Source organism: Ursus maritimus, unplaced genomic scaffold (genome assembly GCF_017311325.1).
Source record: "Ursus maritimus isolate PB19 unplaced genomic scaffold, ASM1731132v1 scaffold_26, whole genome shotgun sequence".
NCBI lineage: Eukaryota > Metazoa > Chordata > Mammalia > Carnivora > Ursidae > Ursus > Ursus maritimus.
The window spans coordinates 35,729,262-35,749,304 of record NW_024425119.1 but is presented as its reverse complement, the minus strand read 5'-3'; the positions used below and the strand labels follow the sequence as shown (position 1 = coordinate 35,749,304).

At 39.2% G+C, this 20,043-nt stretch overlaps 1 protein-coding gene across 1 annotated transcript in view; it reads left to right on the top strand.

Annotated features, from left to right (window-relative positions):
* The window catches only part of NELL2 (neural EGFL like 2), a 231,083-nt gene that overhangs the window by 125,372 nt on the left and 85,668 nt on the right, over window positions 1-20,043 (top strand). The window contains exons 11-12 of the mRNA XM_008704714.2: window positions 14,815-14,937; window positions 17,658-17,753. Of these exons, the coding sequence (XP_008702936.2) occupies window positions 14,815-14,937; window positions 17,658-17,753 (219 nt within the window). The remainder of the gene's footprint in view (window positions 1-14,814; window positions 14,938-17,657; window positions 17,754-20,043) is intronic.

The window sequence follows — 20,043 nt, the reverse complement described above, 5'->3', positions numbered from 1 at the left end:
TCTTAGTCTGTTGTAGCTATAACAAAATACCGTAGACTGGGGGGCTTCAAAAACAAACATTTATTTCTCCTAGTTCTGGAGGCTGGGCAGCCCAAGATGAAGGTGCTGGCAAGTGTGTTGTTTGTGACAGCCCACTTCCTGAGTCATAGATGACTGCCTTCTCCTTGTGTCCTCACGTGGTGGAAGAGACGAGGGAGCTCTCTGGGGTCTCTTTTGTAAGGGCACTAATCCCATTCATGAGGTTTCCACCCTCCTGACTAGTCATCTCCCAAAGGCTCTACCCCCTAATACCGTCACAACTGGGGGTTGGGCTTCAACATATGAACTTTGGGAAGACACAAATATGAGGTCCATATTCAGTTTATCATTTTGTCTCGGAAAATAATGGGTTGAGGATGGAGAATGCAGACGCCAGATTAGAAGACCGAGAAGCAGGACCGGTCAACAGAGAAGTAAGTCATACTCCACTTGGTCGATCTGCCACAGAGGCCCAGGAGGATATTGACGCCAGCAGCTCTTCCTCAGTAACTGCAAATATTTCCATTTTGCCCCTTGCCTTCCTCCTTTGTCCCACTTTATCTTAAAGGGACATTCTGAGTGAGTGAATGAATTTTTATCATTTGTGGGAAGATATGTGGAACATGTTTAAATAACACGAAAAGCAGGAGCCTTTAAATATGTTTCCGTGCCAGTTGTACTAGATCTAGGCCCCCAGAGAAAGGAGGGGAGGAAAGAAGGCAGAGATGAGGGAGGTGCTGGGTGTAATTAGAGGAGGGAAGAATGAGAGCGGTGAATACAAGGAGCAAATGTTTTCCCCAGAGCAGGACATTGCTGATTGTAATTAAAATACACACTTGCAGTCGGGGAGAAGATTACAAGTTACAATTTTTAAAACTTTTAATTGATACTGTGAAGAATAAAAGAAAATGGGATGAGTAAATTGGAGAGGAGGGCAAGTAAAGCTTGCAGTTTGGAAGCAAGGACAGGAAGCCGAAATATCAGAAGAGTAGTAAAAAGGGAAGGGGGGTAAAGGAGGTAAGATCAGAATTCTTCCTCACTTGTTGCTATGCTGCTGTTCCCTGAGCTATCCATCTTCCGGTCTTGAGGTCAAATTTCTATTCACATCCAAGCAGCAGTCTGATTGGGCTGAGGCCAGAGGCTGAAGGACAAATAATAGGCATAAGGAGAAGGGGAGAGTTGTCAACTGTTGAGGCGGGGTGCACGCTGCTCAGGGGAGGTGAATGATGACGGGTTGGCAGATGAAAGTCTTTCTCCAATTCCTCTGAACACTTTCGGTGATTCCTGGGGCAAGAGCCACCTTGGTGAGAAACAGAGAGAAAAGAATTACTGCATTTGAAGGAAACTCATCAAGTAAAAGTGAGTGATTCAGAATGAGGTTTAGAGTAAAAGCCATTTCAAATTCTTGAAAAGAATATAATATAAAGAGAAGAGGCACTCTAACCACATTGCCGGAAGAGAAAATCCTTTTTGGATCTTAAAAAAGGCGGCTTTCTAAATGACAGAAAAAAGATTTTGCTATCCCCCTAAATTGGTTCCTGCCTCTCAAGAACTAAACAAAACACAGGTGTAAATGAGTCACCATCTTGCTACCTAACATCTTCACACATCCAGTGCAGAGAAGTGATAAACGTACATACATATACATCTATGCACACACACTTATAAAATATATTCACACGCAGACATCTTATGCACACACATAAAGAGATACATTTATGTGTATTATTTTTATGAGGAAAAACATCTGTAAATATCTTCAGGAAAAGGATTCTGCCTTATAACAATCACAACTCTATGCATAGAACTTGACACATATTTGTAATATCAGTCAGCATTATTGCAATTAGAAATATTAAAGGATATTAAAAGACACTAGCTCTATAGGGGAAGAAAGGGATAAAGAAAGGGGGGATAATCAGAAGGGGGAATGAAACATGAGAGACTATGGACTATGAGAAACAAACTGAGGACCTCAGAGGGGAGGGGGGTGGGGGAATGGGATAGACCGGTGATGGGAGGTAAGGAGGACACGTATTGCATGGTGCACTGGGTGTTATACACAACTAATGAGTCATCGAGCCTTACATCGGAAACCGGGGATGTACTGTATGGTGACTAACATAATATAATAAAAAATCATTAAAAAAAAAAAGATACTAGCTCTAAAATGTCAAATATAATTAAATGCATTGAACACAGTACACACAGAAGCATGAAATCAAAGTTCACGAAAGATATCCACATCTGAGGTTTTATCAGGGATACTGAAAAACAATATATGTAATTGTTCGGACTAGAAAACAGTCTTCTAACTTGTATTTTGCTGTGGTAGAGACTCAAATAACATGCTCTGAGAGGTGGATTTTTGTAACGAAGCTCATTTTAAAAATTAAGCCACAAAGTGAAAAGGTTGATGGATTCCCTTTGTCCCATAGTCCCAACCCTTTAAAATCTGAGGAATCATTTTATTTTCCTTAAGAAGATGGAAGGTCAGAATACAGTATCTGATCCAAGTGTGGAAATCCTCTAAGATCGTCTGAAACTGCAGTGGGAAGGCTGTCCAGGGTGAAGTACTGTGGTGGTTTTTCTTAGATAATTTTGTATTTTATTTTATTTTATTTTATTTTATTTTATTTTATTTTATTTTATTTTTAGGGAGGGAGAGGGGCGAGGGGCAGAGGGAGAGAGAGAGAATCTTAAGCAGGCTTCGCGCCCAGCATGGAGCCCAGCATGGGCTCCTGAGATCATGACCTGAGCTGAAATCAAGAGTATATGCTTAACCTACTGAGCCACCCAGGCACCCTGATAATTTTATATTTTAAAAATTCCTTTTTTATATGGTATGTTGTTTTGAGACAGTTGTTCTGGTGTGGTGTGTTAAATATACTCTTTAATCTTATTCGGTTTTTTTTGTGGGTATTAAAACAGAGCAGACTGTAAGAGCTTTCAGTGAAAGAATAGATCACGTGGTGTTAGATAGGGATGATGGTTGTTTTCCAGCAGAAGTTTTTACTAGCTTAATGAACACGTTTCCTTTCCTTCCAGTACATCTAAGTAAATGGAAGAACATGCTTCTTACCAAATTTAGGGGCAGCACTGACATGAAAACATAGGAGTAACAAACCTGAACTTTGGTGAAGTTAAGTATCATGGTCTCGTAAGCATTGCATAGGTACTGCTCTAAATGATAAATCCCAGACGTGTTACGTGGATTTGGGGTGAATACAATGTAAAATGTAAAATAGCAGATACGAAATACTCTGAGAAAACGAAAACGGTTGATTTTTTAGTAGATCAAATTCATTCATCTACATTTAGCAAGTGCGTAAAATGTGTCAGGTGTTATGACAAGAACTGAGGATTCAAAGATATGTAATAGAAATTGTCTGTCTCAAGGAATATACTGACTAAGAGGGGTGGACAAGAGAGAATGAACAATCCCTGATGGTGTGATAAGGCCTAGTCTAACACTAACCCATGAAATATTATTCTAAGTGCTTTCCATGCATTACCTCAGTTAATCCTTGCAACTCCATGAAGAACATATAGGGCAACAATCCCTTATACACAGTTCTGAACTCCAAAAACCAGGCAGCTCTAGAAGCTGAATGTTTATTTTTGAAATTCATTTGGAAGCAAAATTTAATCTAAAGGGATGCTATTTCTCAACTTCGCTTATCCAATTTGAAATGAATAGTCATACTTTCACTACAGAAATATCTGATTGCTGAGTACTGTCCCAGATCCCGCTGGAGATTTTAGTTGTGTGCTATTATTAGGTCCATTTAAGGGAGAAGGAAACTGTGATTTAGAGAGAGTAAATGATTTGCCCAAGATGTGACAGCTAGTAAAAGGCAGAGTTGGGATTGATTGGAGGCAACCTGACTCCAAAGTCCAAACTCTTAACTACTATATATTCTAGCTTTCAAATGTTATGAGGGAATTGAGCACAAGTGCTCTGGGGCTCATCTAAGTTTTAAGGAAGGTTTTCTTAAGAAGGAGGCATTGTTTGATCAGAGTGGGAGGTGAGTAGGAGAGTTAAAGAAAATGAAGAAGGGCTTTCCGGGCAAAAAGCAGGAACACATGTGATATATACAGCAATTGGTATGCTACTTGGCCTTTAGTAGAGTCTCAATAAATGATATTTAAAATGCTGCGATGGGGGAGTTTTAAAGTGGTGTACTTTAGTGAGAGCCGCATGTTCTAATGAAAGTCTTGATGAGTAGGCAGTGCCTTGTTGGCTAGTAAGAACAATGGTGTGTCTCTACAACAAATTAAAAGAGAAGAAGAGAGAATGGGGAAGAAAGAGGTAGAGAAAGTGAGATTTTATGTGAAAAGTCATTGTGATAATGGTTTGGAGATGTACAGAATGGGGGGACAGTATTGTGATCATGAAGCTGTTGCAATATTGCAAAGGAAAAGGAAGTATTTTGTCCCCAAATTTGGGCAGCTGAAGAGCAGTGGGATGGTGAGAGGGGCAAGGAGTATGGAAATGAGAACAGCCAAGGAAGTAGAATTCAGATGAATTGGTCCCTGGATGTGGTGGGTGGGAGGAAGGGAAGAGAAGTCTATGGTGACCCCCAAGTTCCTGGATTGGGAAGAAGAAAGTCTTAAGGGTGGATTTAGCTACAGATTCATCTGTGGATGGGAAATCTGAGAGTGTTCTTTCCTGATGACCTGGATAGTCTTCTGTGAAGTTATTGATAGGGTTATGCGCCATGAGTGAGGGACTGAGGATGGAGCAGGCATTCGAAGAGAGAGCAGCATAGCTGCTGAGGGGAATGGAGGAGAAAGCAGATGTGCAAACTGTCAGTATAGAATATCTTGAATATTGTGCATTAGCAGATCTCTAATAAATGTTTCGTATGTTTGCTTGCGATACACTTTATAGTTACTGATTCACTCTTTAACAAATATTCATTGGAGACCAATTTGTGTCAGTTATTGTGTGGATATTGGGCGTCATTGATGAATTAGATCTAAGGTTTGCTATCTAGGTTATCTGACAGATTTTGGGTGGGGAGTATTTATTCAGTTTATTGTCACCATTGATAGAGTAAATTCAATTTCCTAATATGACTTCGCTTTTGTATTTTGACTTCTTAATTCTGTTTTCTTCTTACCCAAACCAAACCAGACCAGACCAAAACAAGAACAAGAATAGCAAAGTTCCTAAAAGTAAGAAACCCTCTTCTCTACTCATCTCACCACTCTCTCATTCCCAGTCACCCAGATTTGAAACTTGCGTTATTTTCTGTGTCTTTTTTGCCCTCGGTTCAAAAATTGATTCACTGTGGTTCACCCGTCAGTTCTATGTTGAAATTTACTCCTCTTCCACCATCATTTTGTCCATTCTTCTTCAAGCCCTCTCCTCAACACAGGTTGCTTCCAGAAAAGCATAGGGATGGGGATGAAGAAGACAAGATTCTTGCCTGAAAGGGATGTGAACCTTATGATTTGGCGCTCACTCCCCCACTGTGCTTCCTACGTCCTGTAGGACTTCCGTATACCACACGTACACATTGCTCAGCACGGTGCTTGCCAGGTGATCAGTACTCAGCTTCTGTTTGCTTTGCGCCCATTCCCCTCCTCCTCCTTATCCTTTGGCTTCACCTCTCAGTGTTGTGCAGACTCCTGTTTCAACTCCCAGTAATAACCCAATTCAGACTCAAAAGGAAAAGAATAAAAAGGAAGAAAGAAAGACTAAAAAGAGAGGGAACAATGCTGGCCTGCTAACATAGGACCCCCACTTTGTTAAGGAGAGTGGGCCTCTCCTCCTCTACACACTGCTATTCATTTCCCTAAAAATCAGCACCAGTTTTGTCATGCCACCTTTGACTGGACAGCTGGAAGTGGCTTTGTATTGCCCGTCAGATAAAATCATGTTGTATTCCTGACCCCATCCACACTGATTGCTCGCTGTTCACTTTTGGTCATCATCACCTGTGCCAGCTCGGCACTTCAGGACCCTGCCATGGTCCATGCTTTTAACCTGTTGCACCCGTGTTCTCTCCCTATGGAATTCTCTTCCCCATCTTTCCCCTTTTCCTGTTAAAACCCTTCCCGTCTTTCAGGACTCACTTGTTTGGCCTACTGCCTACATAATACTTTCCTAGACCCTTTAGTCAATCCTCACCTCTCCCTCTTTAAGCCTAATGAGATCATTATTTATAGGTTGTAGCTTTTTAAAACACGGGAGGCAAATCCTGACCTTGTCACTTCCAAGCTACATGATATGGGCAAGATATATATTTTCTCTAAGAAAGCTCTGTATTCCCATTTGTAGAACAGGAATAATAATAGTGCCTCCCAGGAAAGGTTTTTGTGAAGACCGAAGGCGATAATGCGTATAAAACACTTAGTACAGTGCTTGACAGCATCTGGTAAGCACCTACTAATTAGCTAATGTCATTATTGTTACTATTACTATTGTTTTCACTCTTACAGCACTAAACACTTTTGAGAATATATCCTAGTTATCTATATCTATTCATATCACCAATCCTGTGATAGCTCAGAAGATTCTCGAGGTCATGAATCTCAGTTCACGCATCTTTGCATCCTCCAGAGCACTCAAATCACAGAGAAGCTTCATAAATGTGTTGAAAAAAAAATACAAATGATCTGCTGTTAGTTATAAGAATTTTGTTACCCTACAATGTGTTTGCACAAAGATTATTTCATGAAACGCCAGAAAAAGCAAAGCGGGTTTTCTGTAAAATGAGAATATGGATTACCTTGCAAAATTATTGTAAAGATAGAGGGGGACTTTGAGTGTGCTTCGGTGCTTAAGGTTCTTGATCAAATAAGGATTAGGAAGAGAGCCTGAGCATGCCATTGAAAGGACTTGAAGAAAATAAACCAAGCATGTCAGAGGAAAGAAGTCTGAACAAATTCCTAGTTGCCAAACACAATGAAGAATAACAAGAAGTCAGTATTGAATTGGTGTGGTCAGTGAGCAGGAAACTTGAGTGGTGAGTAAAAATACTTGGGTGTTCAAAATGCGTTTTAGTGGGCTTGCTGCCAATGTGGGCATTGAATAGGGTTAAGGTATAATTTCTTCTAGTCCCTTTAATAGTGTTAAAATTAGGTTTCTGTTAAAATGACATTGTGGTAGATTTTTCTCTGTAATATAAAGTGAATAAGTAAGGTAATTGTAAGAAACAAAATGAATAGCTTTTGGTAAGTATGATAGCAGGCATTTTTTTCCCCTTGATGTAACCATTGAGAGTAGTACGTTTTGGAAATCAAAGAAATGTCCAAAATGCATTTGATTTCAGAAAAGATTATGAAAAGAGAAAGCTCTGTGAGACATCTACATTTTCTCCACAGAATTGAAATAGAAAAGAAAGGACATTATTTAGCTAATAAAGGCAAAAGAAATTTTCCCACTGAAGTAGATAATAAGATGAGAAAGTAACTAATATTTATCAAGTGACTGTTATTTGCCAGAATCTTTACACCCGTCGTGTAAGTTTACTCTTTAGAACAGTTCTCTAATCTAGGTCTTAATCTCTTCATTTTAAATTTAGAAAGATTGGCTTACTTTCTCAATGCCAATGAGAACTAGGAAAAAGTGACATCAAAAATCAAGCCTGTGCGTGTAGGGGCTCCTGGTGGCTCAGTCAGTTAGGCGTCAGACTTTGGCTCAGGTCGTGATCTCGGGGTCCTGGAATCTCCCTGGAGTGGGGCTCCCCACGCAGTGGGGAGTCTGCTTCTCCCTCTGCTCCTCCCCCCACTCATGTGTATGCTTGCTTTCTCTCTCTCAAATGAGTAAATAAAATCCTTAAGAAAGAAATCAATCCTATCTAGAAAACCAACATATCATACTGCCTCCTTGTTATTTCTCGTTAAAATAGTACATAATTTTCTCATTTTTTTCTCCGTTGTCCTTTATATTTAGTTATGGTCCTAGTACAGAACAGTTGATGGAGGACATTTTAAACCATCCAGTGACTTGCAGCAATGTCCCTGAGAGTCAGTAGTCATTAGGACATGCATGTTTTGATTGCAGGGATATGTATTGCTGGCGACAGTGAACACAATGTCTTTGTATACCAGACCACTGAACATTGAGGGCAAGGAAGGAGGGTGAGGGAAGGAAGGAGTTCCAGTACTTTTTGATAGACCCCCAAACCGTCTACCACTTGTTGAATTGTAATACTGTACATTCTTTAAATTCAGTTTGTGCTCATTTTGAAAAGTTCTCCATAGAGTAATTATTGTGTGAATGTAGTAAGGAGCTGTGGGCAAGTCCGAAGAGTTGTTTAGTTTGATAAATAGAAATGGCATATTTTATCTGAGGACTCACAGTGTTGCTATTCTTTTTAGAGTAAAATAAGAGGTCTCAGTATTGCAGACCGGTGGGCTGTCTTGTTCTGATGCTCTTCACCCGCCAGTGTAGGTTACTTTGGTGGGAACCTGTATGAGTGAAACCCATGGGTGAGTTTGCCCAACCTCATTGTTATCTTACGACAAGCAATCTGGTCTACAGAAATATAAGAGGAAAATGACTAAGCAGCTCTACATTTTTGAGATAAATCATCCTTCTGAACAAATAGTTTGATGGTTTTATTTAACGGCTCCTCGAGAATAATTTACACTTCTGTGGGCTTTCTTGCTCCGAGATTTATTCAGGCTTAAGCCTGAGGGAGCTTGTTTCCCAGTCTCTAATAAGCAGATAATAGTTAAGACCCGAGGTAGGTTGTCACTATGTTTAGAGCCATATTCTGCCACATTCTAAGAGAGAATTTACTCATTGCAAATTCATATTCCAGGAAACAGTTGGGTCAGGGAAGGGGGAGAAGCTTTCTTTGTGGCCCTAACATCTATATGTTATGATAGCTGCTGTTTCCCCAACATTTCTGGATTTGGACAGGAGAGTAGAAGTTGCAGCATAGACAGTATAATTCTTGTGACTGAAAAAAAAATCCATCAGAGGAAAAGAAAGATTCTCTGAGGATAGTGAAGGCATGTTATAATCTGCTACCATAAGAGCAGAATCTAGACTGTAAAGGTGTCAGAGGATCTAGTATACTGCTGGGGGTGTGAAGCAGAATTATCGGGAAGTAGTGGACTTTGTTACCAGGGCCTGGCCCCGTGTCAGAGGAGAGGACCCTTGGATACTAGAGGTGTCTGTTTGCCAAATTGCATTAATATTGATCTTCCAGAGATTTTTCAGTTGAGGGAATGAGTGCTTGAGTCTAAGTTCTGTGAGCTGGTCACTTTGTTTTGCAAGCTTTTGTACTTGGCCATATTGGTATCTTCCTTTTGTTTTAAAAACTGTCAATCTTGTAAAAATACAGCTTTTAGTATGAAAAGAAATTACCTCAATGCTTTGCCCTAAGGAGTTCTATAATTTTAATAACGCTCCTAGAGTCTTAAGAATACTAGATAATAGGGACACCTGGGTGTCTCAGTCTGTTAAGCTTCTGCCTTCAGCTCAGGTCATGATCCTGGGGTTCTGAGATCGAGCCCCATGTGCATCTCCCTGCTCACCCTGCTCAGTGGGGAGTCTGCTTCTCCCACTCTCTCTGCTGCTTCCCCTGCTTGTGCTCTCTCTCTCTGTCAAATAAATAAATAAAATCTTTAAAAATCAAAGAATACTAGATAATACAAAAAAGAGAGAACTTCCTAATTGTGAAGCAATGGAGGACTCCACGTATGACAAGAAGACATTAAATGGTGTAAACATTAAAACCAAAAATCTCTGGGCAATTGCAAAGAAAAACACTGGGATAAAAAAAAAATAGATCGGGAAAAACACACACATTAAATATGTCAGGCAGCCTTACTGCCTGGCAATCAATAACCTAGTTTTTGGAGTCCGCTGTTGGGATTTACAGCTGTACCGCTTACTAGCTGTGTGATCCGAGGCAAGCTACTTGACCTCCCCAAGCCTAGTTTAAATTTTTTTTAATAATGATAAAGTTTCCTAATTAATAGGAGGATTAAATGAGACGGTGTGTATTACGAAGTGTGCAGTATGTAGTAAGCACTGAATCATAGCTATGGTCATTACAAATCATTCGGGTTCATTCAAATGTGCAAAGGCTCAAGATCTCAAAAACAGAAGAAGCAAGTACATGAATGCTGTTTCAGGTTGGAATCTGCACCTTCCCTGCACACGTAACAGTGTCCACGCCAAATGCTCCGTTCTCCGTGAATTCATTCTTGAATTCCCGTCTGACCCAACAAGAAATGATTTCTTCCCCCTTTGATCTCTGCAGCTCTCTGTAAACAGAGGTTTCTTCTTTACTTCAGTATTTCTCATAACAAAGCCATGTATTAAAGGTATTTGTGTTTTTGTCTTATCTCCCGAACTATAAGCTTTTTGAGGGAGCTACCATTTGTAATCACATTTTTCATAATCACATTTTTAATCCCAAGAAAATCCTAATACACAACAGACCTTGAAGAAAACGGTATGTAACTGAAGTGTAGCTGTATTTAAATTACTTTCACTCTTATTTTCTGTAGGATTTGCATTTTGTATCTAAGTGAGATTCTTGAATAGAACATTGCTATGTGTAGTGTATGTCTGTGTTGAAATCGTAGTAAGAAAAGCTATGTGAATTTTAACGTGGCCGTTTTGTCTCTAGATAGTACATTCATTCTGAAAACAGCTCGATATGAATACCAGATTTCAAGCTCAATTTAAGTCTGACCGTATGTAACTATGACCGATGACCTGTTGGGTATGGAGTCTTAAAATGATTTTAGAGACATTAAGCTACTCAGGTTAGGAGCTGATCAGTGAAACTGAAGTATTATTGTTCTATGTGACATTTGCATTTAGATAAATCCAAGTGTATATACTATCACTTTTTTTTCCTGTAGAGGAATTTTAATATATTGACCCTTGTCACTGGTACGAAATCAGTTTTACAGAGTGCATAAAGATGCATGCACATATGGCACATCGGACAAATCTTTGCCAGCTATCGCCGTAAGATTATTGATTCTACGTATAATGTATTGTGATAATTGACAACTACCTTACTGTTGTGTAGTACTGTTGAGTGATGTTTTCTTCCTGTATTTTTATTTTTTCCATTTTATTTAAATTTAAAATATATGGATACAGAATATGATCAGTTTTGATTCAAATAACCATATGCTAATATTTTTGGTGAAGAAGAGTTAGAGAGAGGTGTATTTGGTTTCAATCGCAGCTTTTACCTGGACTGTCGTGTCACATGAACAAAGAAAATTTTAACTGAGGATGTGAAAATAACATTGAATCTTAAGAACTGGATATTGTGAACATCAGATCTGAAATGTCTGCTTTTCAATATATATGAAATGACACTTGAAATTCATTACTACTGCATCCTGCCATGCTCTTCTCAAACACTGTGGCATAATACTGATTTAAATTTTATCTTAATTAATATTCCCTCCTTATTTAATTTAACTTACTGTATGTTACAAATGTTGGAAGAAGTATTAAAACAGGAGAGGCTGACTGGTGGGTTGCTGGTGGTGTCCTTAGGGATATGTAAGTCAGGGAAAGGCTAAGAAGTTGACGTTTGACCAAAACTGTATCTAGAGCAGCAATAATTAACTATTTGTTGAGATGACCTTATAGATTATCTGCTCCTTGCCTCATTCACATTCTGTTTTGTGCAGGGCTATCAAATTAAAGTTAATTCTTCTGAGAGACATAGGCATTTTTTTAATAAAGATTTTATTTATTTGAGACCGAGAGAGAGAGAGAAAAGGAGCACAAGTGGGGGGTGCTGCAGAGGGAGAAGAGGACTCCCCACTGAGCAGGGAACCCGACCTGGGGCTCCATCCCAGGACCTTGAGATCATGACCTGAGCTGAAGTCAGACACCTAACTCGCTGAGTCACCCAGGCTCCCGGAGACATAGGCATTTTTAAAGACTTTTCCTAAGGTTACAGTTTACTGTCAGTTGATGGTTGTAAGAATAACCAACTTTAAGTAGTGTGAAAAATTTTAAAGTGACAGTGTAAAGGAATTAATATTTTCTGTTTTCAAAGTATGTCTTGCTACCTTAATTAATATTTGAAATATCCCAAACAAAAACCACCACAGTAAAATTAGTTTAAAAAAAACAGTTTAGATTTTCAGTAGCCTTCTGTTTGGCATCTTGTCTACAACTGAACAAGTTGGGATTGGCTTGAATTATAATGGCAGAGGAAGCATTTTCTAGCTTTCTTCCTTTGGTCATTTATTCTTTTAATTATGTATTTAAGAAACATTCTTTGAATGCTGAAATAAAATACAAATAAAAATACAAAATTCTTGTCCAAAAAATTAACAGTTTCTGGAAGGGCACGAAGATGGAGAATCAAGGAGAAGTAGACATTTCTGATAAGATACAATAACAGAGCCTTGTATATGGTGCTGGCGAAAGCAGCCAGCAGCCCCTAACTCTATGAAGGGGGCGAGAAAGGTATTTGCACATAAACAAGACTTTTTAATGTGATCTTTAGAAGTGGTAGGAATGTGCCAGGAGAGCCCGTTGGGCAGGCTCCTCAGGCACAGGGAACGGTATGTGTAAAGGTGTGCGTGGCTGTATTTCAAACCTGAAAACTTTCTTTACCCTCGAATTGCTCAAGAGCATGCTTACTCATTTCAGTGACCTCAAGAGTAAATGACAACAGGGGTAACCAGATCCCAGTCTGTGTAATTAATTAATGTGTATGGGAATCATCAAACTGGGTGCTAAGCTGCATCCTGTTAGGCCCGTCCTCTACTCAGTGAGTTCCGTCTAATTAAGAAGACAACCAAGGCAGGGATGAAAACAGCATCAAATCAATCAGCAGCTGTCTTTAAAGAGCCTACGGCTGTCCATATAGAGATTTATAGATTAACTGCAGCACTTTGAATTGCACTGGGAAGAAAATTGGCAGCAGGTGCAAACTTCAGAGTGTAGATTTATTTTGCTTCAGGCAGCCAGACCCAGAAGTAGGTAGACTGCCCATTCCTGGCCCTCTGAAATTTTATAGTGGTCCAACAGTAGCCCCTCTCAGGAGACCTATGTGTAATCCGGGTACTTTCTAAGCTATCATCAATGGGCATGAATTTATAAAAAACTACGAAAGTTTCTAATACTAGATAATAAAGGTGGAATTTTGTACAATTTGGGGAAATTCAGCCAGGGATTTGGAGGATAAGATATCTATTCATGCAATTCTCAAACCTTAATGATTGAGAGCTCTCCTTCCTCTGAAAGACTACTGAGAATAATGTCTAAGAATTTTATTACAGGGTTATAGTTCAAACTATTAAAACTTTGTACTTATACATATAAGGGCATAAAATGCTAATCTTTATTTGAAAAAAAACATAGCATTCTATTTTAGTAGTTGAAATAAGTGATTTTACTCTAATCTAAACGTGCCCAAAGCAATTTTTTTCAAAGTTATAAATACATTATTATTATGTTGTCTGGAATAATACATATATTGTCTAGAATATAAAGAGTTCTAAAATGAAAGGCAAATATTTCTTTTTGCTTTGATGATTTATATCCTAGTGAATTAATAGCTCAATTCATGTAAGTGTATTAAAATATATTTTTAATTTTAGGCCTAAGTAGTATTTATATAAGAGACCAAGTGATTAAGTAGTGCCACTGTAGGGATTTGGCTGAACTAGTTTGTATACATTTCCTCACTTATATTTCATTTCCTACTCATCTTGATTTTGATGTCAGATCTGTTTCCTTTCTCATATTCACTGTATTTATTCCTTATATTTACATTTTTGCTGAACACGGAGCTAGAATTCTGATGCTACCTAATGTTCCTGTGAACTTGGGCAGGCGACTTAAGCACTCTGAGCCACTATTGACTCATTTTTAAAATGGTTGTAATCATATCGGTTCTGCCTCTCCCAAGGGGTGCTGGGAGAATCAGATGATTCAGTGCTTTCTAAAGTGTCAAGTTGCCCACAGTGAAAGGAAGTATCATATCAACTATACATTTTAAACTTTGGATTTGCACATATCATAAAAGCAAGTTGTCTTCTTTAACAGAACTCTGACACTTTCTTTGCAGAAGAAGAGAACTTCCTAATGATTTGCGTGTGTATCTTTATGTGTGGAAGTATGGGTGTGGCGGATAACTGCACCCTACGGACTCCCAGAGTTTCAACTCCATTTTTCTGCAGGCTGGGATTCATGAAGCAATACAATTTCACATCCTTTCCTAGCACCCTTCTCATGGTACAGGATGAAGAGTTAGGTAGCAGATTTATTTCATGAGAAAAACTCCCACAAATATTAACCACAGAGACTATACACAGTGGTTCTGGGATCTACTTCTGAGAGTGATTCATACTCTTGCCTCTGTTCTTCCATTCCTTCCTCCTCTTCATAGGTCTCCTGTCCAAATCCTTTTGCATTCAAGGTTTGTGGGTGTGTAAACTATGTGTGTATTTCAAGAGGAGTATCCACTACTTCAAAACATGAGCTCTTCTTTAATAGATACTGTGTGGAAATCTGTGTTTGAAAGAAATACCATGCAATAACCAAAGACCCCGGGACATTTTAAAATGCAGACTCTTTGAAAATCTATCTTTTTTTTTTTAAGATTTTATTTATTTATTTGACAGAGATAGAGACAGCCAGAGAGAGAGGGAACATAAGCAGGGGGAGTGGGAGAGGAAGAAGCAGGCACATAGTGGAGGAGCCTGGCGTGGGGCTCGATCTCGTAACGCCGGGATCACGCCCTGAGCCGAAGGCAGACGCTTAACTGCTGTGCCACCCAGGCGCCCCTGAAAATCTATCTTTGAGTAACAAAATTGTATTTCTCATTTCAGAACACGATGAGTGTATCACAAATCAGCACAACTGCGATGAAAATGCTTTATGCTTCAACACTGTTGGAGGACACAACTGTGTTTGCAAGCCAGGCTATACGGGGAATGGAACCACGTGCAAAGGTAAACGGTTTAAATGCCAGCACTTGGGATATTAAGGATCATGTAGTCCATCTTCACCTCCCTCCACTCCTTCTTATCACCATTATCTCCCATCCGGGTACTCCCCGCAGCCACTGAGAGCTTTGCGGTGTGGCTCACAGTCTTCCTCCTGGGTTACGCCAGTGTTTATGTGGCCAAACCGTTCAACAACGTTGACGTAGCATTCCTTGACCTCCACCACAGTGTCTCTGTTCCTGGCCGGCAGACCACACCCATAATCACACCCAGGCACTTTTGTATAGAACTGTTCCAACTTCGAAATCTCAAGCTTCAACTCTTTATCGTCTTACCCCAAGTCCTTCTGCTTCCAGTTTGCCCACTCAGTTCTTTCCACGACTCTTGACCTTCATTTGTGTGGTACATACAATTAACAACATCACACCAGCCACAGAAGTAGATGAATTTCTCTGATCCTTCCTTTTCTTTCCATTTGCCAGTCTCCTCTCAGGTTCGAATACTTGTTTTTGAATCCAAACATGACACTATGTTTTTTCGGCCATACAGTCAACCCGTTTGTTCTACGACCAAAATCCACTGTGAAATATCTCTACCGAGGGTCCGTCTGACAGTATTTCTTCTCTACTCCCTTTTGAGCTGTTGAGTACTAATTAGCTGGGACTATTGGGTCTCTACTTGTTGTGGTTTCCCATTTTCGCTGGTTTGTCAATACCAGTCAATAATTCTTTTAAAAGTCCTGTTGAGCCCAGATGTTCCTTTCTGTCAGTGGGTAATCCAGCAGTAGTAAACCGCCATCCACCAATTTACTCTTTCACCAGTGCCCTCTGCTCCTTCATCATGTGGGCTTACCTCCTACTTCATAAGGGAAATAGAGGTTCTATTTTGGAAACTCCACAAACTCCCATAGACTAAAGTCCATATTCCTTATTATGGCAAATAGATTTTCTTACGATTTGTATAAAAACTACCCACTTGTCAAATATATGTGCCCGTTATCCTGGAGTTGACTCAAATCAATTTGCTATGACACTGTGTATGTGGGAGGTAGGAAATAACTAGGTTTGGCCCATGAGCATGGGTCTTAAGACCTGATTGACAGTAATACAGTGGATGCAGACAGCAATGGGCTGGAGGATTACTCTGCTTTTAAAAGTCTATGGGAATCTTTAATTTAGAGCAATGTGAATAGGCCTTCTCACTTTGAGGTCTAAATCCCAAAAGATTTTGCCAGAGAAACTAGACAGTCTGAGAAAAGCCAGATGTTTAAAGCCCATTACATAGTGTAATTGAGCGCCTCGGACTTCCTCAAAGCACCCAGATATACTGAGAATTGGCAGGGGAGAGGGGTTACAATTTCATCTGGGAGCCCAACTTCTCACTCATTTCTCTTTCACTCCAATTCGTAATTAACGTGAAGAGTAAAGCTTAGAGCATAAAGAACTCTTGCAATCACGAGCAGATGCAGACAGGTAGTTCTTATCTTTGAAGGAAGGAGAACATTCATGGATCCAGAATTTCTGCTGGAAGTTGAGACTCTAGGTTGCCTGAATGAAGACTCTCTAGTTCATGTGTGTATTCCTGCTGGGAATGCCAGAAGCTGAGAGATAAGTAGTGTAGATGGAGGATCTGAAATATTGAGTCCTTTGCTGTGTCCTTGCACAGTATTCCAAGGAAGACACACACACGTTTTAGAAGATGGACCCCTTACTATTTATGAGCTTTACATTCTCAATCTCTTTGCAAAGCCTTGGTGACTAGGTATTCTTTTTGCCTGGGATGAAGACAGATTGGGACCTCCAACTAAAGAGGCTAAATGGCCTCTTTGTGCCCCTTCCTTTACCTCAGCACCAGAATCCCAGATGTCTCCATTTTACCGCTCTGAGAAAGTACATCCTAACTAATGAGAGGAAGCACATGCCAGAAAACTTGAGAAAAAGCTTTTACCCCAATACCTGGAACAAGCTGGTCTAATTCAACCATTACACATCTTGCCAGGCTGAGGAATGGCTGCTGAGCCTTATAGAAACAAAGAACAAGCTAAAGTGGAAACAAAAGCATCTAAGGGTGCTCAGTCTCACCCATCTTGTTTTTCTCACCTTCTTTGAATTGGGCAACATATCTCAAAAGGTCACCCTGGATCCTGACCTGTCCTCAGTAGAGGAATGCAAGGCTCTTTCTAAAGACCACTACAGCCAATTCTTACCATTGGCCAGTTCATCACTGGGACTGATTTATAACTTTGTGAAAGACTGATTTAGAACTTTCTCTAATACTATGGCACATTGGCCAGTGTGTAGAATGATCAGAGTCTCATAGGAGTCAGTCATTTTCTATTTCTTTATCTCAGCGTCTAATGGTAGTTTGCTCCTTAAGAAAACTCCAGGACAGTTTCCATGTGTTCATTTCAAGCTGGACCGTTACAATGAGTTACAACTCTAATTCTCATGTACTTCCTCTTATGTGAGGTTACTGTTTTTTGCTAAAAGAAAGTTTAGTGTATTATTTTACTGGTGAAATACTTCTTTAACGTTGAAAAGAGTACTGTTTTACAAATCAGGTTGAAGTTTCTTACCTGCATAGAAAGTCTTACAGGAATTTGAAATTATAATAACATATATAATTTGGTGTCCACATCTCCAAGAGAATAAAGAAAAGCTGGGTTTGGAATATCTTGAACTACTTGCTTCTAAAATGCTCAAGTCATGTGTCTGAATTATTTTTAGCATTTTGCAAAGATGGCTGCAGGAATGGAGGAGCTTGTATTGCCGCTAATGTGTGTGCCTGCCCGCAAGGCTTCACCGGGCCCAGCTGTGAAACGGGTAAGAATATCATTCCATCTTCTAGAAAATGAATTTTTACGCCTATGTATAAAGTAATCCATGAGGAAAATAATGTTTCATGTTTCAAGTGGCTCTCAAAGCGTGGCACTATTAATAAGGAAGTGCTGGGAGGGAGGGAGTGGGAAGGTTCAGTGGTGCATATTCACTGGCCATTTCCCCAAAGTCATTCTGTGGAGGTTTTGCAGCTATTTTAACTAGAAGAATATTGGACTGTTTTAGAAATATATGTGGGATTGGCCAGGATTTTGTGACTTCATAATTCGTTTTACTCATTTGGAGCCCGTTTTTCCTGGAGTCTGTATGACTATATTAAAGCATAGAGCTCAAGTTTATGGCCAACTCACTTCCTAGGATGTACTAGTTCCTGCCTCCACATTTGAGAATTTTTAATAAGTTTTTGCCTGACTCATTCAATATTCATCCGTTGTTGTTTATTTACAAAATATTTAAAGTTTCCTACTTTCTAATTATTCCTCATCCAAGTTCATTTCAAATTCACTCTTTCTGATGGATGCTAATATTAGAAACTAATATATATATGTATTATATATTATATAATATGTATAATTACATAGTCTGTATATATCTTATGATACACAGTAAGATATTTTGTCAGTTGAAAACACACCATGAGAATATTAACTCTTAAATTAAAAGCATGTTGACAGTAGTTTTGGTTGCTTTAAGTTAAGTGGGTTCTAATAATAGATGACCTCAGAAAAGTCCATTATTCTCCCTAAGACAAAGCTGCAACTTCCAGTGATGGGTGGTTGCCATCTTACATTACTTTCCATAAATCTCTATGTAATAGATGTGGTGTGTGTCCTGCCTCCTCTCCACTTGCAGAGTCCTCTGGTTTAATAAAAACACTGACGGATAAGAATGTGAGACAGAAAATGTTCTGGACCATTTGGGAAGTGAAAATTTTTCTGAATAGGTCCTGTCACTCTGCAACACTAGATTGTTTCTTTCTATAAGTACCTCTAAGTGATTATATAATCTTCAAACTTCAGTGATTATTGGGTTACAAAGGTCTCTAATAGAAAATGGATAGTGGCCATCTTTGATATGCAGGACTCGTTCTTAAGGGGATTATTTCCTACATCAGGAGTTCCAAACTCATTGTGCATGTGACTCACCCACAAGGCTTATTAACTTGTTAACAATACAGATTTCTGGTAATTAACTATCAAGAATTTACTAGGTCAAAATCAGGCACTCCTAGTCCTGTGGTTTACAATATTTTATCCCATGGTCTCCACCAGTACACCCAAACACATCAAGGTACACTGTGGGCCTCCTGTATATCCACACGTGTGATGACCATGTTTCCTAAATACACCATGATGACCTGCTTCTGGTGTAGAATCTGGATACAGAAATACTGGCTTTTTTCAGGGCATTTCAATGGTGTGTAATTTTGAAATAAAGGCCGTCCCAGAAAATCTGAGATGAATAATGGCAATGCCTAATTCTGCATATCATTCTTCCACTAGAAAAAAAAAGTTACATATGAGATAGTGAAAATCTGAAATGGGGTAAGATTGATATGAGCAATGTAAAATTTAAAACTAGGGAGTTAAAAATAACTGAACAGAATATTTAACTTTTTCTAATTATCTTTGAACTTTCAGTCTATATGAAGACAATCCCAGACTTAATCTAAAGAAGCCAAGGGCTTCAAGAAGGACAGAACAGATGTGGGTTCAAAATCTAGTCCTACCACTTACTTGTTATGTGGCCTTGGGCAAGTTACGTAACTTCTCAGTGTCTTGCACTATCTCTGCATCACCTTACTCTTCACAAGTCTCTTCCAAGATAGGTATTATCCCCATTTTTAAACAAAAATATTGGGTTCAGAATGATTAATTTTTTTTTTCTAATGCCATAGAGTTACCAGCTGAATACAAAGGTCTTTCTACTCCCAGACCCAGGTGTTTTTTTGTTTTGTTTTGTTTTGTTTTTTGTTTTTTTGTTTTTTATTTATATCAGCATTTTTCAAAGTTTCTTCTGAAGTCATTCTAATGACAGAGGAGAGAAAATGGCTTCACCCAGGGCCATCCTGAAAAAGTCCACCACAAGGATAAATAAAATTTCTCCAAAACCTCATGCTTCTTCCCAAGAATTCATTCATTTCTATTCCATAATATATAAAAACATTTAACTTACTACCATTGAGTTAAGTTGGTGCTGTAAGACCCAGGTCATAGTTTGTCTCTGCCTTCTAGCATCTCCTGGCCCAAGACCACATTTCACTGTTTGAGAAGTA